Source organism: Saccopteryx bilineata, chromosome 1 (genome assembly GCF_036850765.1).
Source record: "Saccopteryx bilineata isolate mSacBil1 chromosome 1, mSacBil1_pri_phased_curated, whole genome shotgun sequence".
Lineage (NCBI taxonomy): Eukaryota > Metazoa > Chordata > Mammalia > Chiroptera > Emballonuridae > Saccopteryx > Saccopteryx bilineata.
In genome coordinates, this window is record NC_089490.1 from 305,873,091 (window position 1) to 305,898,790 (window position 25,700).

The following is a 25,700-nucleotide window of genomic DNA, read 5'->3' on the forward strand; positions in this document are numbered from 1 at the left end:
TACTTCCGCCACTTCCATCCCTAGTCTGTCTCCCTTTTCTGGTCACAGCCCTCCCCAGCTGTACAGGGGTGCGAGGTTCTAGGCTAGGCTAGGCTACTCTATTTTAGGACCAAATCTACATGCCATGTTAAGATGCCAGGCTGTAGTTCTCAACTGGGCTTCCTTCCCCAATGCCCTATGGAGCTTTTTCAACTCAGTGGCCAAGCCTGTCCCAAAAGGAGGCTAGAGCCCTGATATCAGCATGGTAACAGACTGCCAGGAATGACTAGAACCCAGTGGGCTTCAGGGTGACAGGTCCGTGGGGGAAATGCCACAGGGCCATCTGGGAAGACTTCTTGCAAATCCCTGGCATCATGACCTTCTGAGCCCCCAAAATGCCAATGGACAAGGGTAGAAGACATTGGGGAGGGGCTTCCTGTCTCTGTGCATCCAGCTGCCCAGCTCACATCCCACCAGGCACTGCCCCAGCCTCCTCTCCCTTGAGGTTTTAGATCCTATGCCCACTCCTGCTAGATGGAAGAAAAACAAATGGCCTTTAGGGGCCCATCTACAAACCCGTCACACTGTCGGGTGTGGGAACGGGACTCAGAGAATTATAGCTAACAGACATGTGTCTTCTTGCCTGTGGACATCAGGTCAACCTCAGGAAAGCCTTTCCCTGGGGTAGAGACTTGAGTTCCAGCCCAGGCTCTGTCATTAACCAACTGTGTGACTTTGGATGAATCACTTTCTCTCTCTGAAACTCAGCTTTGAAAACTGAGCCCTTACAGGAAGTGTAGGGGGCTCTTCTAGTTAAACTCAGGCTCCGCTGGGGAGGGACAGGCAGGAGCCTGGGCTGATGTATGATGAGCTATGTGCTAGGCCCAGACTGTGGGAAGGACAGCTGATCTGGAACCTTATGGGAGGTCCTCTCTTTGCCCCTTACTTATCATGTGACCTTAGCAAGTAACTTCCTGTTCCAGTCCTCGGTTTCCCCTGCAGGAAAATTGGGAGGCTTGGCCTGGTAGTCCCTGGGACCCCTCTCATACTGATGTTATAAAGGCCTACTTTCCCACCCCACTGCTTTTGGGCCTCAAGACCTGTCCTAGGGACTCCAAAAGATTAGGAGTACGGGCCCCTGTTCCTGGCAGTAGGCAGTGAGCAGGCCAGCGGCGCTGCCTGAGCCCTGTGAGGGCTCCTGCAGGAAGGGAAGGAGCATTGGGAATGGGGGGGGAGGCTCTTGCATGGGCACCTCCACCTTAGTTGAGAGACACAGAGAGCCGGTGACCAAAGCTGAACCCAGAGAGCTAGCCCTTCCCCCACAAGACAGCTCATTCTGCAATCAGACCTACTCTTCCAGGCCCAGGCAGGCTGGACTAAAAAACATTAATTTAGGGGAGATGCCCGAGACAAATTCAACCCTCCTAAAAGCCAGGCCCAGCTCCGAAGTGTCCTCCCAAGGTCTCTGGGAGAAAGTCCCTAGAGTGAGAAAGACACTGTCTCTACCCCGGGAGGACCAGCAGGACTCTCAGGGGTTTCTGCTGCTGAGTCTGTGTCCTTGCCTCAGTTTCCTGTTTAGCAGAATATCACCTCTCTGACATCCCGTTTTTGGAAAGTTCCAGCAGCGAACACCCTTTTAAAATTATTATTATTTTATTTTATTATTGATTGGAGGGAGAGGCAGAGAGGCAAAAACACCTATCTGTTTCTGAACTGGGGATTGAACCCCCAACCTTTGCATATCAGGACAATGCTCTAACCAACTGAGCTATCTGGGCAGACACCCTTCTAAACCAAGGTAACTGGTTCTGTCACATACCAGTCACCACTGTCTAATGCTGCCATTTCCTTTCTGGCTTCTCTCTTGGTAGCAGTAGTAACTCTTGCAGGCATCGGGACTATCAGTATCAGGATCCTCCTGGAATATTCTAAAATGCACCTGGCCACTAATGACTGGCAAAGGTCTCTAAGTCATCAGGAAGCAAACAGAAATGACAAATAAACCAACAGAAAAGGAGGATCTAACGACTTCAGCATTACCTTACCTATCTAGAGATTGTGGTGTGTGTGTATGTGTGTGTGTGTGTGTGCGCGCGCGCACATGCGCACGTATAAAAAGAGAGAGAAAGGCAAAGAGATATAAGAACAGGGACCAGAGAGTAAAAGACCAAATGTGTTTGCAAAGTGGAACCCGTAGTTCAGGGGCGGCCTTTGGTCCTGACCTTAGGACTGATCCGTAGTACATAAAAGGGATGCAGCAGTACACAGATGGGACATGAACACCCTGACTCTTCCCCCGCCACCCTCGTTTGTGAAGTTGCATGAGGGCAGACTGGCCAGCTGTCATCTGTTTTTCCCCGAATCTGGAGTCAGCAAAAAAAAGTCTGCCTAGTTAGTCACAGCTAAGAAACAGGGAGCAGGAAAGATGACCCACCTATTTGTGGAAAGAACAGACAACATCAGGGTAACAGTTAGCTTGGTTTAGAAGGTTGTTGTTCTAAATTATTCCAGAAATAACCAAGAACCCTCCAAAAAGTGGCTTCTCAGCCACCCTGTCCCCAGGGTGCCTCTGGGAGTCTCCCAGGTTTCTAGGAAGACAAAGGGGAAGAGACAAAGTGTCCACCAACCAGAGTGAGCTAGAACCTTATCTTTGGTGGGGTCCTGGCCATATCAATGGTTTTCCCAGGAAGGGAGCATCAAGGGTCCCTGTCAGGATCCTAGCAAAGCCTCAACTTACCTCAGTTTCACCCCTGAAAAAAAAGCCACACTCTAGGGAAGTTCAGAGAAAACAATCTGTTTATTATAGCAATAGATCCAATCGAGAAGACAAACTGCAAAAGAAACTCGGTCTGCTCCAAAAAGCACACACATCACAGCAATTGGGCCACAGGGGACCATTTGAGTTTCTCTCCCCAACACCCCTTGCAACCACCATATAACACATAAAACCTTGAGAGTGCATAAGTAGTTGAGTTTTCCCCTCCAAGTACACAAAAAGCAATAAAAACATTCCATAATCTGACTTGTGTGAATCAACTCAAAACACTGAGAAATGATTATTTCCCTCCCCACTGTAACATTTGGGGTGGATATAGTGAGGTCTTATATTTGTATATATATCTATACCTATATAGAGACTAGAGACTGTGTACAGAGGCATCAGCAAGCTTTCGTAAAGGAAGACATATCAGCAAGAGGCACGGCAGAAGATACAGGCTGTCTGTCCTTAAGACATAAACAGGAAGGAAGATGTCATTATTCATCACCCGTTCCAAATTCACCAAGCCATTGTTATGGCTTGGGACTATCCTTTGGATCTGGCCAGTATTTCGATTGTCCATCTGTTTCACCTGACCTTGTCAATACCTATCAGCCCAACCTCCCCAAGGAGACTCCCAGGGAGAAATATGGACCCAGTCAACTTTTCCTTTTTATTAACTGGGAATAGAGGTGATTAGTCCATATCTAAGGGGCAGATATCTCCAAAGCCAGTTCCAAGGCACCTCAAGGCGTTTCAGTCCTGAGTAATTGTGCTTTGTTCTCATAAGCTAAATTCCATGGGCTGGCCAGCCCCCGTCTCTTTTTACAAGGGCCCTTAGTTAGAAAGAGACAGGCAGGGGTTCTGGGAGAGCAGGAGTAAGGGTGGGGAGGGGTGCTGTGGAGGAAACCAGCAGACTGAGCCCAGCAGGCGCAGTGATGGGAACATGCAGTCAGAGTGGGGCTTGGACCCCACAGTGCAGAAAAAGCAGCAGCTTGCTGGTATAAACTAGACAGCAAGGTAGAGAGCTGGCAGCTGTGGGAACATCTCTCGCTTTCCCATCTCTGTTCACAGAAGCCCTGTTGGGTTCCCAACCTCCCTGCCCTGGGGGAGCAGCTCTGAGCCTTCCTTCCTGAGGAGATTCCGAGAGACTTGGGGAAAAGTGCGAATGAGCATGGGCACCTGTGGCAAAGGTGGTTCCTGGCCCCTCCCCATCTGCTCAGGCCCCTGAGGCCCGTGAGGAGGACTTGCCCTACCTATGCCCCACTGGTTCAAGGCAGAGACAGGAAGGAGCACAGAAGTCTTGGGCTACTTTATGGAGAGTTAGGATTTCTTGGAATAAACCTGGGGAATCTTACAAATAATTCCTCTGAATGTTATGAGTCCTGGAAAAAGAAAGGTCCTTAGCATCAGCATGGATCCTCACTCATCCTGGGAGAGGCGGGCACTTGAGAGGCTGCCAAAAAAGTGGTATCTGCAAACTGCAGAAGTGTCTTACAACCACCCTTGGTTTCAGCTGGCATGAGGGACCCACCACCCATCTCTCCCCTCTCGGTTGGTTGGCTTGAAAGATGGGCAATGTCTGCCTGGCCCAGGCATTCTGGTGGCGTAGCCTACCCCCCTGGCAGTGTGTTGATTGGCAGTTAGGTACTGAGCAGAAGAGTTAGAATTTCCATGTGGACTGGACCCTCCCTACCCAGGAGCTCTCTGGCTGGTCGCCCATCCACCACTATGTCAGCCTCTCACCCTCTTCCCTGTTGTCTCTTTCTCCTTTCTTTCCATCCCTCTTTTCCCAGGGCTCAGATTCTGAAATTTCTTCCTTCTTCCCTAACTCCAGCCCTGGAAGCAGTGGCTGCACAAATGGAATTAGATGCACCAAAAAAATTCATCTTAGTCCCCACAGTGCTGACCTGGCAGTTCCCGACTCTGTTATGGCTTTATGTACACCCCCATGGCCTGACACGGTGCCCGGCACACTGGAAGTATTCAATAAATGGATGTTGAACTAAAGTGAATTAAACTAAATCTCCCATATGCTATTGCTCACTCCCCAAATTGATCATCTAATGGGCAGAGGCAGAGAATGGGCCCTGAGACTATCACTGTCCTGGCTCTACCCCCTACCCCCAGACTCATTTCTGCTCTGACTCCCTGCGCCTGCCTGAGGCAGGGGAGGGGGCATTGTCAGCAGCTTTGTCCTCATTCCCATCACTCAGCCCTGCCTCAGTCATAGCCTGGACAGGCTGGACTCCTGGGAGGTGAACAGGGCTAGATGGACGCACCTCCCCCCAGGACAACTATGGCTCTGTGCATTCAAATGGGAAATGGAGGGGCCAGAGGAAAAGATGATAGGACCCTCATTTCTGTCAGCTTCCCCTTCTGCAGTATGAATGACTTGGTTAGTTGGTCTCTGAGGGTCTTCCAAGGTAGTGTTCTTCACACCAGCAGTTTCTCCCTTGGTCCCTCTCCTTCTCTTGAGATTCCCTCTCAATGAGAGTAAAATGGCAGTGAAAGTTGGCTTCTCACAGATGCTACATCCTTCCCCATAGGGAGCATCGGGGTAGGAGGGTGTAACATGCTCTACATGGGACGGGGCCGCAGGACCCTCCCGTCTCTCTCGAGGCCCTCCCTTCCCTAGCCTCTAGTCAAGTCGGATGGAAACTCTGCACAGGGTAACTGGGAAAGTCTGAATGCCACTTCAAACGAAGCCTCCACTCCGCACATCAACGCCTCTGCCCGTGGCCTCCGTCCCCTCCTAACCTCAGCGCCTTGGCTGCTCCTGGCCCAGGCCGGCGGTGGTCACCCTTTTAGAGAAGGAAGTCTGCAGTGAACTCCATTTTACAGTGATTAAAGTTTGTCTCCTGTTGGTGGGCAGCTATGGTGGGAAATGACCACTACCTGGAACAACACGACCTCCCATGACCCAGCTGAGGAGCTCCTCAGTACTATTTTCACCAGAACCCCCAAGGGATCAACAGCCCACAGAGAACCACATGGCTTCCATGGCAGCAGCCATCAGTGGGGAAGGAGGTGAAAGCAGAGCTCCCCGGACCAAAGCTCACCCCCATTCGCCTCCAATCTTATCTTTCCTTCAATGCCCAAGATGTGTGCACACTTGTCCTTTTAACATGCCCCACCCCCAAGTTAAAGGAACCCATCACACCCCAGCCTGATAGGGCTGCCCCGGGCCAGAGGTGCAATGTCCCAGCCCAGGCCTTTGAGAGGCAGCACGGGAAAGCCTCTGCCCTTCCCACAAGTCCTCTCTGTCGCTGCCATCAGATAAGTCTGTGCACTGTGCGGGCTGGACAGCTGACCCCTCCTCCACCACTACCCCCCTTCCTCTTCTCCCTAGGACCTAATACACACCTCCTGCCTCCTCTCCAGGCCTGGCAGGTTGAGCCCACTTACCCCCCCCCCAGGACCCACATAGCCCACACACCACGGCAGGTTTCTCAAATGAAAGAGAGGTGGGTTACTGTTGGTGCAGGGTAGGGGGTATGAAGTGAGAGGTTCGGAGGCCACCAGGTCGGCCCTGGGATCCTGGTTCAAGAGAAGCACACTAAGAGATGGCAGGGGGTGCACATTATACAGGCAGAGGGTAGGAAGAAGACGGGACACGGGAGGGGCCGCAGGGCCAGCCGCCTGTTACTTGGCACCATCGTCTGCATTGCCCTCACCATCTGTCTTGCCCTCCTCTTCTGTCTTCAGGTCATCCGTGCTCAGTTTTCGCTCTTTTTTCCGCCTCACACACTTCACCACCACCAGCACCAAGATGACCACAGCCAGGAAACCCCCCACAGAGGCACCCACAATCACCGCCACTGTGGAATCCCGCTTGGGGGGCTCTGGGGAAGGAAGAGAAACAGACCTGCTGAGCACTAGGGCTGGGAAGGGAGTTTTCCCCCACCCACTGCTCCCACAGTATGTGTGGGTGGTCCTGACTTTACTCTCCTCCTAGAAAGAACTTTAGTCAAAGCCAAAAATCAACCCAAGCCATTTATTTACCTCTAAGTCCCCACCTTAAAATCACAGGCTGTCTGACAGCCCCAGGGGAGGGCAGTGTGATGTGGTAATTACAAGATCACATAAACCTAAATGTGGGTCCTGATTGTATTCTTCATTAACGGTGTGATCTTAGATAACTTATCTTCTCCAAGCCTCTGTTTCCTCATTTGTAAAATAACAGTACCTCCCTCTTAGGGTTTTAGGAGGATGGAATAAGATAATTCATATATAGAGAGTTTAGTTCTCTAGCAGAGACATAGTAAGTGCCCAGTAAACAAAAGCTGCTATGACGAGTCTTAAGATCCTGACCATGACTGATAGCGGTATAAGGCCTTTCTGAGATGCATTCCCAGGCCTTAAGGACTGGAGGAAAGAAAAGGGATGCCTTGTGCCCAACACGAGCTCCCTCCCTTCAGGAGGACACAGCCTCGCCTCTCTGAAGTAGCCCTGAGCCAGTACTGCTGCCGCAGTGAGCTGCTCTGCTCCCTACTCTGGCTGCCCGCCCCTCACCTTCCATGAGAACCTGCAGGTAGATCTTCCCATGGCCACGGTGGCGGTCGGGTGGGTTCATGATGTAGCAGTTGTAGAGGCCCTCATCCTCGAGCTGCACATTTCTCAGTGTCACTGACACATCGTATTTGCTGGGGTTCCCCGAGAACTCCACGCGGTCCCAGAACCGCTCCAGCTTCAGGTTTATGATCTTCATGCGGAACTGGAGGAACTGGGGGTGGGCAGGGGACAAGACGTGGGGCTGGATGAGCAAGGACCTGCAGGGAAAGAGGTATACCCCTCCTCCCATGCATTCTCTTTACCTGGAAGACAGGCAGCTACCTCCAGATTCCCACCACCCTCCCCAGGGCCACCCAGGCATAACAACACACCTTCTACCGGAGTCCTCTGAGCAGACAGCCTACCAGGGAACCACAGGGGCTTGGTCCAGTGTAGGGCAGGTGGCAGAAAACGGGGACTTCATGCTGCAGGGACTCCTGCCTCCTCCCCCAACCCCACCTCTATCCCAGGACTCACCATCTCCTCAGAGCAGTTACTGCACTCTTGGTAGGTCCAGTTCAGGGAGAACTGTTTGTGGTTCACTCTGTAGCAGGAGTTGAAGGTGCAGGCCAGGCGGGCATCAGAGCCATTGAGCACGTTAAGGGTAGTAGGTACTGTGACTTCCATGCTCCACCCTGGTGGAACTGCGGACAAAGTCACAAACTGGTGAGTATTCTGGCTGATATGGCCAGGCAGGGGACAAGGCTGCTCTCTCTGGTGAGAAGTGGAGTGGAGCTTAGCGAAGGTGAGTTCATAATGGCTGGAATTATTCAGGGGGCAGGGTGGGGTAGGCAAAGGTCTTAAGGGGTAACAAATGTGGCCTTGGGGGAGAAATGGGGGGGCAGAACAAGGTTAAGGTAGAGAGAGACCAAAATCATCTATCAAGCCAGGGACAGACAAATGGCCCCTAGCCTCTCCCAGGACCTTTACAAGGCAGACCCTCCACCTGGCCATCCTACTCCAGTCCCACCATTGCTGACTGCTAGCTGAAGACCTTGGAAAAAATTTCACTGTGCTGGCCTCAGTTTCCTTCGTCTTCACCACCACTTCCAACCATCTCTGCTGAGCCAAAGCTATTCCAGCTGAAGCTGCAGTGACCCCAATGGGCAGGCAGCCTTGAAGGCAAACAGAGGTTCAGAAGGCCTCACACTGCCCCCCAAGTTCAGAGCAAGTGCAGCGGGCCCAGCCCCAGCACCTCCCCTAGGCATCAGGCAGACAGGAAAGAGGGCAAACAAGCAGCGGGAGGGAACAGGTGCCCCAGAACAGACACAGTCCCAAGGGACCAGCTGATGAGTCTACAAGGACAAGAGTCCCTTTGAAGATGGCAGGCCTAGAAACACTACAGCAAGGTGCTGACATGGGGTGAAAGGTTGGCAGAATGGGAATTGCAGACCTCTGTGGAACTCTGTAAGGGCACCGGACTTGGTCCAGTAGGCCTGGGTAAGGGGCTGAGAAAGGCTCATCCCACTCTGACACAATCTAGGGCAGACAAACAGTAATATTCAGCATCAATCATTCATTCACTCATTTACCAAATATTTATAAACTACCTACTATGCCCTTCATTTCATCTAGGCCTTGGGGGGTATTGTTATAAACAAGACAGGCAAAGTCACCGCAACATGGAACCTGTATTCTAGGAAGGGGACAGACATTAACAAGGAAAGAAAATAATAATGTGACTTTAGGCAGTGATACATGGCAAGGCTCTAAGAAATAAAGCAAGGTAAGGGGGGGGAGTTGTTTTATATCAGTGGTCGGGGAAGTCTGCTCGGAAGAGAGGACATATAAGTAGCCCTTGACTGAAGTGAGAGAGTGAGCCGTTTGAAAATTTGAAGAAATCAAGTTCCAAGGCAGGGAACATCAAGAGGAAAGTCCCAGTGGCTGAAATGAGCTTTGTGTGTCTGAGGCACAAAGAGCAGAGTGATCAAGGGGGCAAATGGTGAGACCTGAGGTCGCAGAGTCAGGCAGGGACCAAGTCAAATGGTCTGTGGACCAGAATACGGACTTAAGATCTAACACCTAGGAGTGAGACTGGAAGCCACTAGAGACTGGGAGTGGGGAGGGCAACTAGGAAGCTGTCCAGTCAAGAGCTGTTGCTGTCTCTGCATGAATACCACCTGAGATCTGATTAGATGTGGGCTCAATCCCAGCTCTGCCTTCAGTCAGCTGCGAGACTGTGGGCAAGATCCTGTACCTTCTAAGCCTCGGTCCCTCTACTGGGGAATGCAGCTGACGATGCCCACTTCCCAGGGTTGTTATGATAATTAAATAAGATAAAATGGATAGAGCACAATGCACAGTCTGCCTAGTCGTAAGTACTCAGTAATAGGAGCTCTCGCCCTGAAAGTCCAAGTCCTGTCACCTAAAAAGAAAAGGCTTCTGGAGCAGAGTACGACCCCTGTAGGACTCATTTTTCAGACTGTTCTGTTGTGCAGGGCCCTACTCAGACTGCAGTCTGGTAGAGGGAAGACCAAATCTTTTTGCTAGGCCATGCCTTAGGATGAGGGGCCAGGGCCAGTGGGAAGGAGTTCTGAACAGGAGATGCTCTGCTGCTGGCCCCGGAGGTCAAAAGGAAGCACTAGATGGAGGTCTAGGCATGCAGACCCGTCTGCAAGGCCTTGGCTGCTGAGTGTGCACTGAAATGCCCATCAGGGAGTATGAACTAGGGCGGCCAAGGAGAACAGCAAAGCCCAGGTCCCCTCTCCCCACTTTTGCTGCCATTATGAGAGCACCTAGTACAGATCCAGGCAAGGAGGAGGTGCAGAGAATGCCATCACCACCCCCGCTCTGCAGAGGCAGAGAAATCTGCAGAGGAGGAGCTTGGCAGGGCCTTGTCCTGAGCTTACCTCATCTGCTGGGAGCTCCCTGCTTCTCTACCACCTTCCCTGGAAAGGGTCTGCTCCCTTCCCAGGGCCCCCAAGCCAAAAGGAGCCTCCAAGTGACACCAGGAAATAGGTGTGGACCCATCCCTGGCCTTTGTCCCACCCCAGCCCACAACATCATTTCAGTTATAACTTGAATCCCATGAGGCAGGACCCTTCACATTGAAGAAACCGGCACCCTGCTGTGCAGGAGGGCAGAGCCATGGGGTGCAAGGGAACTTTTGTAGCTGGCAGGGGGTCCCTCCCCCTAATTCTGACAGCACAGGTCCTGCAGGAAGCACTAGGTAGAATAGGCGTGCCCTCTACTGGTCAGAGAGGTCAACTGCCAAGTCCCAACTGCAGAGGAAAGGAATAGGCAGTCACAAAATCACAGGAAGTCAGGAATTGTAGATCCAGCACTGTTTGTCTTACCAAAGGGGAAAGTGAGGCCCTGAGAGACACACACAGAGGACAGGGCAAGCTGGACCAGAACCATGGTCTCTGACTCCCAATCCAGGAGGCCCACTTCAGCCTGAGTCCTTACCTGGATCTCAGGCTCAAGGCAAGGACCGGTAAGCCTTTCACCACTCCAGGCCCTCACTAAAGACAAGGAAACCATCTCAAGGAGGTCAGAGCTGTAAGCAAAATCCTGGTCTCTTGATGAACACTGCTGCTTCAGTAAAGTACCGAATCCACAGCTAGGGACACAAAAGGATGAAATAATAGCAACAAAGTGCTCACTGTGTTCTAGGCCCTGTTTAAGTACTCTATAGATATTACTTCGTTTAATGCTCACATCTCTATTCCACCTGCACCTTCCAGATACGGAAACTAAGCACAAAGCAGTTAAATGAGTAGCCCAAGTTAGTAAGTGGCAAAGTGAGATTTGAACCCAGGCTGCCAGGCTCCAGACAGAGGCTTGAGGGGTTGAGGCTGGGTGGGGGTGTGATTGTTTTCCAAGGAATCTCAGGGACCAGACCTCTTGCTGTCTAACAGTAGGTCCAGCCCCCATGTCTGGGCAGGCCTGTCAGAGGGGCGCAGTTCTACTTAAAGGAGCCTCCATACAAGGGGAGCCCTTCCTGGTTCTCTGTTTGGAACCAGGTCTGGGCCTGGGTATGCTGATTTCCAGCCCCCACCCCAAAGGGAAATGATGATCAACAGGGTGCAGTAAGGAGGTAGTATTTTATCTCGGTTCCCAAACATCGCTAGCACTAATCTTCCTCATTTTCTTCAAGCACAGCTGGCCTCTCGGGTCCCGTGTCATCTAGGGTTCTCCTGGGCCATCTTGCATAGATCACAAAAATTTGCTCATCACTTGCCAAACACTATCTCCTACAGAGACTAAAAATTAATTCTCTTCACTCTTTCCAATCCTCTAGCAAACTATGAGGTATGTTTATTTTCTTCCTGGTGAAAAGAGAGAGAGTGTGTGTGTCTAAGCAGAGAAATTGTCTCCTCAATCTTCTGGACCACACTGTCCCTTCGGGCAGCCCCTGCCTTTCAGGTGAGTATGAATCCTAGCGCATTTCTACACTGCCTTCCCGTTCAGACGGGCACCCACCCCGGTCCAACCCCATGCAGCCATGAGAGCGTTTGCCCCCAAACCTCCTCTGGCTCCCTGATGCTCTCAAGGTCAAAGCCCAGTATCTTGGGCACAGCTTCCAGGCCTTTTGCAATCTGGGGCAAACCAGCATGCTCATCTTGTGTCCCCTGCCAGCTTCCAGCCCTCCATGCTTCCTCCACTCCAGTGACCCCAGAGCTCCTGAAAGCACCACTTTCACTCTTCTTTCTTTCACACATGTTTTTGCTTCAAGTTGAGAAGCTAGTTCACCCTTCTGCACCCAGAGTCCTCCCACTCATACTGCAGACACCAGCTAATGAGGCATGGCCCCAGTGACAGCCTTCTGCCCTTTTCACTGCCTCCACATGACCGGGGGTCACAAAGTGGCCAAGACCAGGGCTGCCCTGGTCTTATCTTAGGCAGCATAATTAACATCCCAGCACCTGAGTTTTCTCACCTGTGAAATGGGAGACAATAATAGTTGTGAGGATTAAATAACTTACTGGTGTATAAAGCTCACAGCAGTGCCTGACACATAGTCCTCAACAAAGGTTAGCTGCTATCATCATCATCATCATTATTATTATTGTTACCACAGCATATTCAGTGCTGGGTTGCTATTATTTGTTTATGTGCTTGCATCTCTTCAGAGGCTCTGGGGAACTGATTCTTATTCATGCTGGTATCCCTGGACCCAGGACACTATGTGACACATAGTGGGTGCTCAATAAAAGTCTATAGAAGGAAAGAAAGGCATTGAGTCCCTGCCTCCACAAGCAGATATATGCAGTGGACTTGAGTGAGGACCAGACTCCACTTCTAGGCCTCTCTTAACATAACCCAGACTTTGGTAACCAGGTCAGTGACCACAGAGCCAACAGTCTTGAGAAAAACTCTAGGGAAGCCCAATCATTTGGTTTGTTTCTAGCTAAAAACTAATCTCACATGCTTTTGTCATGTGTACACAAAGTTCCCCAGCTCTGCAGTCATCCTCACAAATTCAGTCTCTGACACAGTCTCCTCCTCCCTTGTCACCTGTAGTATCTCTCCGTCTTGAGAACTGATGCTACTACAACCCCCAAGTTCCATTGTCCACTGCGGCCATCAGCCTTGGAGTGCCAGGGCATGCCTCATCACAGCACCTATCAAGTTCATGTTCAATGTCTCCCTTCCTATATCCTCTCCCCACCCAGGTTTCCAGAGGCTTTAGCTTCCTGTCATCACCACGTCGCAGCCCCTATGCCCTAAGCTCTTCATCCAAGATCCACCTTTCCCTAAGTTACACCCTAGTCCTGGCCACTGAGCCTCCTTCCTTTCTTCCCTTAGATAAGGCTTTCACAGGCTGCCTCCCTCCAGTAGGAAGCTCCCCCTAACCCCAGATGGAGGCCACCTGTCTTCCATCCCCAGCTCCTTACTCTCAACTTTTTGCCTGCAATTGAGATCTTCAGCCACTTAGGTTACCATAGCAGTAACATTTCTTGAACGTTGGGGGCAGTAGAGTTCAACACTTAAGAACGTGCTGAAATCAGACAAGCAGGTGTTCAAATCTTAGTTCACCTTAAACTCGTCATGTGATCTTATTGGGCAAGTTACTTTGTACCCGGTTCCTCACCTGTAATGTGAGAGTTATAACAAATGTTTTCATAAGGGTTACCTATTATTGAGCATGTGACTTGCTTATATGCCAGACTCACAAAACACCTAGAGCAAAAAGCAAAAAGCTGGAGAATGCAGTAGGTGTTCTCCAGGTTACCCACGGAAGAACTGGAGCTCAGGAGGGTCAAGTAACTTGCCAACAGATATGAAGTACATGACAACGGTGGCCTTAAACCCAGATCAGATGCCAAAGTTCATACTCTGTCACACAGTCCTGCTCTGTTGTATATGTCCAATAACTCGGCAAAGCTAATTGGTCTTATCACGCCGTCTTTCTGGGGCTCCGCTCTGCCTCTGTGTGGCACTCCTGCTGAATAATCCAGTACAGCACACCAGAGAGAGAGAGAGGTTCTGTGATATGGAGTATTCCTATGGACAGTCCTTGGGCTTGCCCGTCAATTGCTATACCAGCAATAAATAAGTTTAGGAGTAAGAATGAAACTAACTATAAAGCAATCTTGCAAATAACTCTCTAGCCCACCTGCCCACTAGAAAGTTCATGAATGATCAAATATGAAAATTAACATTCGGCTCTCTTGACAGGGCAGTCTGCAGGGCTAGGCTGGACACTGCACTGGTCCATGGTTTTCTTTCCTTCTTCCCTGATCCCTTCACCTGGCCCCTCCTCCACTCCATCTGGCCCAGAGGCACGTTCTGCTGCCACAGGCCTCCTCCACTTCTCAAGCCTGTTTCCCACCCACTCCCCAATGCATTTCGAAAATCAATGGTGCAGGTTTTCAGGAAGTCAGATTCAAATTCGACTTTCTGCCCTCAACTCTCCTGCACAGTCTCTCCTAATATCCTAAATCCACCAGCCTCCCAGGATCAAGGTTCACAAAAGAAGCCCTTTGAGGAAGCATGAAGTCTCAGGACCCCACATTTGCATTGGCTTTAAAAAAATTTCGTGAAGAGACTCTGCAGATGGATCTATCCACCCCCACCCTCCATACACACACACATAGGTCCATTTCAAGGAAATCCACACGGACATCACCTCCTTTGACAAGTGTCATCCCTGAGCAACACGCAGCATATCTGTAACCAAGCAGTCCCAGAATTACGCGGTCCCCAGCAATATGTCCCCCAGTTCTGGCACCTCCCTTCCCAAGGACACCCAGGAAAGGCTCCGGCAGCATCTCTACCCCCGCCCCATCCTCTCCAGCTGCGGCAGCACCGCTGGCCCTTCGGAAGCATGCAGATGTGCAGTCTGACTTACCCAAAGAGAAAAAGAGACCGAGCCCCGTGAGACCGAAGACAGGGCGAGGTAGCCAGGCATCTTTGTGCATTTTCAGAGACAGAGATGTTAGTTGGGAGGTAGGAGAGGGGGGTTTGAGGGGCCGAGGGCTACAAGGGAAGAACTGTTAGGTGCTAAAAAGAAATGCACAAATGTACTTCAAAGACACATATAACATTAAGGAAGCTTTATTTCCATCTCTCTAATATGGCCGGCTTGTAGGTTGCTACTAAAAGAAGAAAAAAAAAGGGAGTGTGTAAGGGAGAGAGAGAAAAAAGAGGGATGGAGTAAATTCTGTGGTTGTTGGATTTGGAAAGCAGGTGGGAGGGCATAAAAAAATCTTTCTGAAAAGAAGAAAGTTGCCCAGAAATTTTTACCCTCTAAAACAAGAACTAAAGCAAATCCTGCCTGTCTTCTTAACTTGGATAATTGTTGGGTTTTGAAAACTATTAGAGGAACTTATTTAATTCCAAGCTGCTTGTAAGGGTGAGGGGATTCTTTTTATCGTTCAAACATACCCAAAAAAGGAGATACTTGTTATTTGGAAAGATTTCAGGGAAGTGAATTAGGAGACTTTCAGGAAGTAAGGACTTCCTTATTTTTCAGCATTTTCACTGAAAACAGAACATGTCAAAACAAGCTGCAGTAAAAACATCTAAGAGATCTTATCATTGAATCTGATGTGAATCAAATCAACAATAAAAAGACATTTTTGAGACAAGTGGGGGAAAAATCAATATGGACTAGGTGTTAGATTATATTAATGAACATTTCCTAATTATTGTGGCTATATTCTTCAACATCTTTATCTGTCATACACACCGGAGTGTTTATAGGTGAGATGATGTGATGACTGGAATTTGCTTTAAAATATTCCAAGAAGAAAAAAAATATTCCAAGAAGAAGAAAAAAGAGGTGGTGGAGGTAAGTGTTGTTGGTTGTTGAAACCTTTGAAAGGTACAAAAGGTTCGTTACACAGTTCTCTCTTCTATCATGTATGTTTGAAATATTTTTCTTTTGAAAAGTGAAGTAAAAAGAGGCTAATATCGCAAGTAGGAGAACTCGGGGTAGAGTACCAAGGAGGCCCTAAGAGAGAAGGTGACCCCCTTTTCAGGGAGATGTTTGAGTAGAACACAGGTTCTCATGCAGCAATCATGTGCACTTCTGCGGGGCCACTGATGCATCAGAGAGAGAATCTCTAATATTTCTGAGCATTCACTCTGTGCCAAGCACCCTGCATGTGATTCTTCAACCTGCATCCCTGAGATAGACGATTTCTTCTCCTCCTCCTGCTCCTCCTCCTTCTTTTTTATTGCAAATGAGGAAACAGAGGTTGACAAGTTTACATGTGTTTGGTAGTTAAGGAGAATCCGAGCCGGGATTCACAGTGAATCCCTGTGAAGCACTGGGTGTGTCCAGTATCCCACATTGCCCGTCACAAAGAGGAGACCCTCTCTCAGCTTGTTTAGAGACATGGAAGAGAAAGTTGGGTTACATAAGCAAGTGACATTACTCGGCCTGTGACATAAAGAAGATGCTAAGGGGCAGGGTATAGAGTAACAAAACGGGGTGCCCGCTCAGTGGTTGGCTCAGAGCAGTCACTCCATAATCAGGTGATGTATAGCTGTGCAGGGCCAGCCCTGAGTGAATGAATGAATCTGGAGAGGGGGTGGGGGAAAGCAGACACCATGAGGAATCTGGCCGGGGCCACTGCTGCTGTTCTAGGCACGGAGCAGAGCAGTGGGCCAGACTCTGGTGGCAGTTGCTGAAGGCGGAGGGCTGGTGAGGAGACCGCTGTGGTTGTCCACCACACTAGAGGTGATTGTTCGTGCCTGGATCTTGCAGAGAGTCTCTGTCTCCAAAGTATCTTCATCATTTTGTTCGAGTCTGGCTGCGGCCGGCTCATCCACGGGACACACAGTCCATAGGAATGAAAACAGGGTCAGAAGGGGCAACCTGGGAGAAAAGTGTCCTCCCGTTGCCACAGCCAGGCTCCTCCGCAGTGCCCCCAGGCCCTGGCCTCCTCCACAGTCAGCAGTGGCGGACTGGCAAGTGTGCCTGGAGGGGTAGACGGGCAGTCTAGCCCCGGCTGCTGCTCCAGACTCTCATCCCGGTCCTGCAGCGGCACCGTCATCCGGCTGCCGCCGCAGGCACATGTCAGGCAGAGAGTTTTGGTTTGACGTAGCCGGCCTCCTCCTTTTTAGCAATACGGCTGAGGGTGTCTGTGAGGCTCAGGGAAACCACTTATCTAGAAGCTTCTGTTTGGGGACATCTGAGATAAGAGGTGGATCCAGAAGTTCCTCTGCTTCTATTCAGTATTTAAGAGAAACAGGTGTGTGACTGACAAAGAAGGGTCAGAAGGTGCCAATTCAGAGGTGAGTCACCCCGGCAGCTGGAAGCAGATAAAGAGCCCCCCACCTCAGAACCTTGCTCACTGGGGCCTCCTGATGCTCATTTGGTCCAAAAGAGCAAGTCTTCCTGAGGAGCTAACAAATCCTGGGGAGCAGAAACTCAAAGAATTATTTTGCAGAATGAAATACTAATATCAGAGATAAACTATTTGGAGAGTGAAACCCTATTTTGGGCATTTCTACCAAGTACCATTCACCCCTGCAGATTTTACTAGATAACACTCGTTACTGGACTTGCTGGATGAAGCAGAATTACAAATAATCCAAAGGAAGATCGTTTCCTTGGCCTTTGGAAGGTCTGGTTGAGGCCACAAAGAAGCTGCCTAGTTACATGGGCCCTAGGGCCTCACTCCTCAGAGTGTGGTCCCCAGACTAACATCCTCATCAGCATGACCTGAAAGCTCCTTAGAAATACAGTCACAGATCCCACCTCAGGCCCAAGAAATCAGCATCTTCATTTTTAACAAGCTCTCCAGACACCCAGGCCAAGTGGCTCAGATGGTTGGAGCATCATCCCAATGTGCAAAGGTTGCTGGTTCACTCCTCAGTCAGGGCACATGCAGAAGAAACAGATCAATGTTTCTCTCTCTCTCTCTCTCCCCCTCTCTCTCTCCCTTCTTCTCTCTTTAAAATCAATCAATAAATGTTTTTAAAATCTCCAGGTAGTTTTTTTGTTTCATTTTGTTTTTTAAAGGATCCTTGAATTCTTTTTTCTTTTTTTTAAAATTATTTTTAGGCCCTGGCCGGTTGGCTCAGCGGTAGAGCGTCGGCCTGGCGTGCAGAAGTCCCGGGTTCAATTCCTGCCAGGGCACACAGGAGAAGCGCCCATCTGCTTCTCCACCCCTCCCCCTCTCCTTCCTCTTTGTCTCTCTCTTCCCCTCCCGCAGCCAAGGCTCCATTGGAGCGGCGTTTGCCCGGGCGCTGAGGATGGCTCTGTGGCCTCTGCCTCAAGCGCTAGAATGGCTCTGGATGCAACAGAGCGATGCCCCAGAGGGGCAGAACATCGCCCCCTGGTGGGCATGCTGGGTAGATCCCGGTCGGGCACATGCGGGAGTCTGTCTGACTGCCTCCCCGTTTCTAGCTTCGGAAAAATGGAAAAAAAATTTTTATTTACTTATTCATTTTAGAGAAGAGAGACAGAGAGAGGGGGTGAGGGAGGAGCAGGAAGCATGAATTTCCATATGTGCCTTGACCAGGCAAGCCCAGGGTTTTGAACCAGCGACCTTAGCGTTCCAGGTCGACCACCAGAGGTCAGGCTCCAGGTAGTTTTCTGAGCACATTGAAGTTTGAGAAGTATTGCCTTCATCTAGTACTAAAAGGTCTGCTCCCCATGAGCAAGGGGCCAGGTTTGCGGTTGAGAAAAGGGGCTGGTAGGCAGGAGCAAGTTTAGGATTAAATGCTGGCCTCAGGTGACATGCAGAACACTTGGAAGCCTACTCAGGAATCACAAAGTAGAGATCTGTTTGATTCCCCTCCCTTCTCTGGCCCACGGCCGTGTCAAGGCACCCCATACCAGGTAAGGTTTCTTTTGCCTCACGCGGGGCTTCACGTTCTGGTGTCTCTGCCTCTGCAGTTCCCTCTTCTAGGAACGCCCTTCCTCTCTTGTCTGCTCAACAAGCTCCCAGTCTTTTCTTTAAAAATCGCTACAAATTCACCCACTTTTTAAAATTATTATTCATTTTTAGAGAGAGAGAGAGAGAGAAAGAGAGAAGGGGGGGGGCAGGAAGCATCAACTCCCATATGTGCCTTAACCAGGCAAGCCCAGGGTTTTGAACCGGCAACCTCAGTGTTCCGGTTGACACTTTATCCACTGTGCCACCACAGGTCAGACTCACTCACTTCTTACCTTCTACATATCTCTTCTCTCTTTGCTCCTGTGAGACTAAGTGCATTCACCCATTTGTGTATCAATTCCCTCATTCAACAAACTCAAATATCTATTTAATGCCCCACATGTGACAGACTAAGCTAGAATCTGCAGACCCAGAAATGCATGAAACACAGCTCACCCTTTGAGAGCTGACATTCTAGATAGGTAGACAAATGGATAAACTCTCACTATAACACAATGAGGACAATACCATTTCCTAAGGAATGGGAATCAAGGTACACCTGGTATTTGTTGGGTCTTCATGTTAATAAAAGTTGGAGAGTATTGTCATTTTTGTTGACACTTCCTATCTCCCCAATTAGACTGTAGCTCTTTAAGGATAGGGATTGTCTTATTATTCTGATGTTCTGCTGGGCCTCTACTGGTCTCTGAGCAGATGAGAATGAATGAATGGAGAACAAATGTCTGTTTGTATCTAGCGCCCAGTAGAACCTCCATCAGCCTGACCTTACACAGCCTCGCACAGTGGTCGAACCAGGACTGGGAGCCAGGTCAGCAGCTGCCTGTGCACATTTTCCCACTCCACTCCCCAGGAACTCCATTCCACAAAGGATTGTCTCACATGGGGTCAGATGCTGCAGAGCTCACAGAAAGACCTAACGCAGGATCTCTAAGAGCTTAGGAGCTCTGGGAGAATTAAAGCCCTACACCTAAAAACAACTAGAGGACAACAGAAGATAAAATCTGGTAAGTGTAGGGACATCTAGGAAGATATGAGAAATAGGAAATTCCCCAGGCAGGACTCACGCAGCACCTTAAAGGAGTATTGATTTGGGTAGGTAAGAAGAGAAAGGGAGTTCTAGGCAGGGGAACACCAAGAGCAAAGACTCAGAAGACGGAAAGACAAGGCTATATGTAACACAAGATTCCTGTCATGAAAAAATATGGACAGTGTGGATGGATAGACAAGATGGCACCTGAATTCTGAATTCAGAAGGCCGTGAACATACGACATGGAGTTCAGACAGGTGCTTTGGAAGTTCTCGCCACAAAGGCCTTAGCTTTCTGAGAAAGCTCCGAGTTTCCTTATTTTTTAATAAAGAAGAGGTGTTTTGAGAGTTGGGTTTTACAGAAGTGGTCATGGGTTGCCTAATCACTCTTGAGGAAGACTAGACCACATTTGCAAACAACCTGGTCAGGACAGGTCTGTAGTCCTGGGAAACTCTGTCTATTCTTAGTAAGAGGACGAAACTTGGAACCTAAGCTTGTTTGGCTCTAGGTAGCTGAGCTTATTCAGCGGCAGCATGAGCTCTGCCAAACACACACACACACACACACAGTGGGGGTTTTTTAATGGCCAATGTAGACATGTAAGCACAGTGACCAGGCAAAAGGGAAAAAAAAGAGTGGGGTGGCAACAAGGAACAAAAGACTGAAGGACAGGCGGAAGGTTGAAGCCTTTTAAAGAAAGCAGATCCTCTACTGGTCCCCAGTGGACAGACTGAACTGTTTTCAATGCCAATAACCAAACTCTGGTGCTACAAATGTAGCGTCATCTGATGCTTCATTATTCATTGGTGGCCCCACTCCCTCCCCCTCAAACTGCTTTCTGTTGGCAGAAACCTGTGTGCTTCTGGCAGCCTTTGAACATGGAGGCATCTGGGATTCTGTAGACTTAACTCATGGCAAATTCTTGTAACAAAACTGCTTGCTGATGGGCTTACTACAAGGAGACCTAACTCACTTCATCTCCAGCAGCTTTCCTGCCCTTCAGAATGGCAGCCCTCAGCTATGCAGACCTCTTCCCCAAGCTCTGCTTCCCAACTCTCTCCTTGGAAGGGAAGAGGGACTTGGGTATTTTGGGTTAAAGGGGTTCCTGCAAATAGAATAAAGAATTAAAGAGAGATGGGGACTGAATCACCAACTGGGGAGCACACGTTGGAAGAGGATGGAGGGCTCAGACCAGGCAGTCATCCCTGAATGACCTCATCTAGTCCTCCCCCCAAAATATTATGACTCTCCATTTCACACGTAGAGAGAACAGCCTCAGTGAATTGAAGGCCGCAATACTGGAGAGCAGAGCCAGGATTTAAGCCAGGCCTGCTGGACCGTGAAGCCCACTCCGTGTGCCCTATGCCTCCATGTTCCTGAATGTAATACAAAGTCACCCCTAGGAGAAAGGCAAGACGGAGCGAGCAGGTCTTTTTCATGGCCCCCTGCAGTACTGTCTTACTTTTAGGCAAAATTAATATTTGACAGCTGTGGGTTTCTACTCTCAATCTTTTTTTTTTTTTTTTAAACTTTATTTATTCATTTTACAGAGGAGAGAGAGAAAGAGAGAGAGAGAGAGAAAGAGAGAGAGAAGGGAGGAGCAGGAAGCATCAACTCCCATATGTGCCTTGACCAGGCAAGCCCAGGGTTTTGAACCAGCGACCTCAGCATTCCAGGTCGAAGCTTTATCTACTGCGCCACCACAGGTCAGGCTCTACTCTCAATCTTGACTCTATCCTGCATAAAACAGGAAGGTTCATGGGGAGGCAGGATTGGAAGACAGAAGTGGGCTTCCTATGACTCTCCCTCAGTTACAACTGCTGAACCAGAATGGAAGTCAAACTTTGAATCAAATTCAAATTTAGGCAAGTCAAACTTGAGGGGTGTGCCCACACTTCCATGATCAAAAGGCCCGGCCCTGGCCGGTTGGCTCAGTGGTAGAGCGTCGGCCTGGCGTGCAGAAGTCCCGGGTTCGATTCCTGGCCGGGGCACACAGGAGAAGCGCCCATCTGCTTCTCCACCCCTCCCCCTCTCCTTCCTCTCTGTCTCTCTCTTCCCCTCCCGCAACAGAAGCTCCATTGGAGCAAGGATGGCCTAGGCACTGGGGATGGCTCCTTGGCCTCTGCCCCAGGCGCTAGAGTGGCTCTGGTCGCAGCAGAGCGTCGCCCCGGAGGGGCAGAGCATCGCCCCCTGGTGGGCGTGCCGGGTGGATCCCGGTCGGGTGCATGCGGGAGTCTGTTTGTCTCTCCCCGTTTCTGGCTTCGGAAAAATACAAAAAAAAAAAAAAGGCCCCTTGTTTGGCCCACCCTCCAGCTCTTACCCCAATTATTCTCTTCAACCCAGAATTATAGATATGAAACCACTGTCCACCCACCTAATCCTGTGTCCTGAAGGTCTTCATCCTATGCGGATAATATTCGAGGAAGTGGAAAAGGCCCACTTGGCCCAGGACAACATGTTATTGAATAGCCCAGAAATGAAACCACTTCTCTATGAACTATTAGGATATCAAAGAGTCATCATGACATTAAGTGCCCTTCTAGTATGTCTTGTACAGGATATTGCCTTCAATATACATATTATAAACTATTGACATATTCCTCATTTAGAGCTAAACGGTAAGAAGGAAATATTTAACCCTTTGAATAGTGAGTTTTTTGTTAACCCTTTGAATGAGGAGGTACGTGAACAATTGTACTACTCAAAGGGTTAATGACTCCTAGCTGTGGCTGAACAACAAAAAGAAGCTAAGGGCCCACAAGTGGAGACCCTGAACAGCTGGAAAAGAGAGTTAACAATGGGTGTGTTATGAGGGTCCTGATCTTTAGAGAGATAAAAGGGATTTATTTTTAATGTAGCTTCACTTGAAATTGTATCAGAAATCAGAGAACCATAAAAAGGCCTCTTTCTCATGCCCTGAATAGCTAATAGAAAGGGTGGGGTACAGAGAATGAGTAAGGGCCCACAGCAATCAAGGAAAGGGCTGAGTTGGACCCAGTCTAGAAACAGGAACTCAGAACCAAAATATTTTAAAAACTAACCCCTTTAAATCTTACAATAGTAACCAAAATGTATAGGAACCTCAGAAGAGTTAAATTGTTATCTTCCCACCTAGGAATTCCAGGGTGCCTCTGGTGAGACTCAGCAAAGAGCCACCAGCAATTCTGATACCCAGCCAGAATTAAGAAGCACTGGGTCATATCCTAGAGGTGTGTTCAGACCCCACTTCTAACCTCCCCCAAAATTTTCCCAGGACCAAAACCAGTCCCCAATGTGTTAAATCACAGTATAGCATTCCTCCACTCCCTCCAGCTGTCTCCGTAGTGCCTCACCAACACTCCACTCGACCCTCAGCCAGGCTATACAAACAGGACAATTTCCACAAACCACATTTATTTAGGGATAATGTGCCAAAGGAATCATTTGGTTGTTTTTTTATTTCTGCAATTCTTCTCAGTAACTCAATCCACAAAGAACGCCATCCACACTGAGTGTCTAATCAGATGGAGTGCTTGACGCTGCTTCAGCAGCTCAGACGGGGTCCCCAGGGCCAGTGTCCACACTCCCTCCATTGGAGCCTCTTCTGCCAGGTTGCCCCATCTTTCTGCCAGGCTCTGAACCTTCCATCTTCAGCCCTCTGACCAACCAATGAGGCAGGAGGACAGCTGGGAGTGGGTGGTGGTCTGCAATAGCGGGCACAGCAACTCAGGATAAACAGAGGAGCATCCCTGCCCCTCCTAGAGGTAAAGCAAACTCTCCTTTCTTCTTAAAAGGTTTGCTCTGTTCTTGGCATTTCCCCGGTTGGGTTTTTTCCAGGTGGGTTATTTGGTGCTGACCTCAGAGAAGGCCAAACTGGGTTCTACAGGGGAAGGGAAGAAAGAAACACAAAGAACATTTGTAAAAAGTATTTAAATCAATAGTTACCACTAATTGAACTCTTTCCATCTATTCACCCAGTTTTGATTTTTATATGTGCTATTTCTTCTGATCCTCACCACCTACCTGGGAGGTAGGTATTATCCCATTTTAAGGATGGGAAAACTGAGGCTCAGAGAGGCTGTCACCTGCTCAAGATCATCAAGCTTCTAACAGAGTCAGGATTTGAACCTGGGTCTGTCCAACTCCAAAGCTTGTCATGTTAGCCACTGTGCTGTACAAACCCAGAAAGGGGACGCAGCATGATGCCCCTTCATTTAAGGTAATTTAATCAATTCAACAACAACAACAAAAATTAAAAGTTCTATGCTACCCCTGCTCCCTATCCGAAAACACCTCTATACTTGAGCTCTCAAACAAGTGGCCTGCAGGCCAGAATTTGTCCACAGGCTTATTTAATTTGGTATATAGTGTTTTAAAATAACTTGACCTTGGGGGGAAGGGGTGAACACACTATACGGTGTAAAGAGATGTGCTGTAGAATTGTGCACTTGAAACCCATATTATTTTGTTAACCAGTGTCAACCCAATAAATTCACTTAAAAATAGATCAATAATATCAATAAAGAAAAAGAAACCAATAATTTGAGCAGTCTTGGTCCTGGCCCCTCATGCACTCGCTTTACCAGATCCGTTTCCAGAAGGCAGAGGGGCTGCTTCCTGGAGTGAAATCACAAGCCCCTGAGCACTGAGCATGGGGAGGCAGTTCACACCCACGTCATCTCTACCCCACAGGCTGTAGAGACAGCGTCACCCAGGTGGTGACATACTCGGTAGCAGCCACAATGCCGCTGTCTCAACAGGTCTCTAAGAGGCAGGATGAAGCCTGGAAATTACCATAGTGTCACATGGCAATAATGGGAGAAGGACTGATGGACGGGGGAGGGGCTAGAGTCAACTGCAACCTCAGCATGGAGCTACCTTTCCACTGGGTGGAGCCAAGTCAGGCCTGACCTCCCTCTTTCCTGGCGGAACCCTTCTCTGCGGCAATCGGCATTCATCCAGGAGTCATGTGCCCTCAGTGAGGGCTCACCAAGAACAAACACGAGCCATGGCCCACCCCGACCAGAACACTGTGCTGCTCACAGCCTGGTGCCTATACCTAGTCTACAAATAGCATCGTGCCCCTTGCCAGCTCACTCCTTTTGTCCTTACCCCTCTCACTACACTCCAGGTGCCTTTTCTAGGTGCTGCACTTCTGGGGAGGTTGAGCAAAGAGAAAGAAGGAGTCAGACTCCATGTCATCATACAGAATTTGGCCTTCCTAGCAGTTAAATTATGTCAATGCATAATGTCACAGAATAAAAATTTTAAAAATCTAAGAGTTGGGAAGGACCTTTTGATAAAACGGAAAACAACCCCTTATAACACAACACTTGTCCAAGGGTCTGCGGTGCCCCCTTTAGTAGGTTCCATCTCCTGATCAGGCAGAGGCACTTGGCCTACGCACTAATGAAGGTCCCTCTTTTCACCACTAAAATCAATCCCCTCTAACCTTAATGCCCCTTAGCACTCAAGATTGGGTGTGAAGAGAAGTTTGATATGACTCTTCTACCCAGCAGAGTTTCAGCTTCTGACTTTCCTAATACTTAGAAAAATCTCTGACCTCAGCAGTGTCACCTCGGATCCCCTCCCCCGCCCCCCAGTGACCTAGACACATTCTACCCCCTCGCAAGTGTGCCACATTCTTCCCGGGTCCCCCCATCTCCAGACACCTGGCTCAGCCGCCCAGAATCATCCTCACCATGGTCATGTAGGTGGCCTCCGATTTCTCACTTGAGTCTTCTTCGATCACCTCCCGTGTCGTTATTGAGGAATACACATGTTTCTAAAGGGGGGAGGGGATGGTATCAACATCTAAAAATCAGAGGATCTTACATGACAGAGAAAAGGCAGGCCATCGGCTACTATTCGCAGGTGTCACCCACGAAAACTGGCAGGTTCAAAAAAACAAAATAAAAATTAAAAAAGTAAATAAGAAGAAAAAGAAAGCAACAACAACAAAACGCTGGAAGGGTGAAAGGGTTATTGAGAGCTAGAGAATTATCAGTAACGATAATTCAGTCCTCAGTAGTCCTGAAAATTAAGTCAATTAATCCATTAGCAAAGGGCACTATCTTAAGCCAAATAGTCCTTGTTCCTTGG

General features: G+C 49.2%; 2 protein-coding genes across 2 annotated transcripts in view; both read right to left on the reverse strand.

Moving 5' to 3' along the window:
* Window positions 1-2,757: 2,757 nt before the first annotated feature.
* On the reverse strand, window positions 2,758-14,844 carry SCN2B (sodium voltage-gated channel beta subunit 2). Its single transcript, XM_066245834.1, has 4 exons — window positions 14,589-14,844; window positions 7,769-7,935; window positions 7,253-7,463; window positions 2,758-6,582 (listed from the first exon to the last, which is right to left on the reverse strand). The coding sequence occupies exons 1-4, from the start codon at window positions 14,656-14,658 to the stop codon at window positions 6,383-6,385; spliced, it is 648 nt and encodes a 215-aa protein (XP_066101931.1). The 5' UTR covers window positions 14,659-14,844; the 3' UTR covers window positions 2,758-6,382.
* Window positions 14,845-22,992: 8,148 nt separating this feature from the next.
* The window catches only part of JAML (junction adhesion molecule like), a 30,957-nt gene continuing 28,249 nt past the window's right edge, over window positions 22,993-25,700 (reverse strand). Inside the window, exons 11-12 of the mRNA XM_066245846.1 lie at window positions 25,300-25,383; window positions 22,993-23,478 (exon numbers count right to left, since the gene is read on the reverse strand). Coding sequence (XP_066101943.1) covers window positions 23,386-23,478; window positions 25,300-25,383 — 177 coding nt within the window. The 3' untranslated portion in view covers window positions 22,993-23,385. The remainder of the gene's footprint in view (window positions 23,479-25,299; window positions 25,384-25,700) is intronic.

Bases quoted from the DNA above. Each gene is read 5' to 3' on its own strand.
- SCN2B (XM_066245834.1), bottom strand. From the start codon at position 14,658: ATGCACAAAGATGCCTGGCTACCTCGCCCTGTCTTCGGTCTCACGGGG. The intron at 7,936-14,588 runs GTAAGTCAGACT...CTTTGTCCGCAG, and splicing joins CGGTCTCTTTTTCTCTTTGG to TTCCACCAGGGTGGAGCATG. The intron at 7,464-7,768 runs GTGAGTCCTGGG...GCCCACCCCCAG, and splicing joins GTAACTGCTCTGAGGAGATG to TTCCTCCAGTTCCGCATGAA.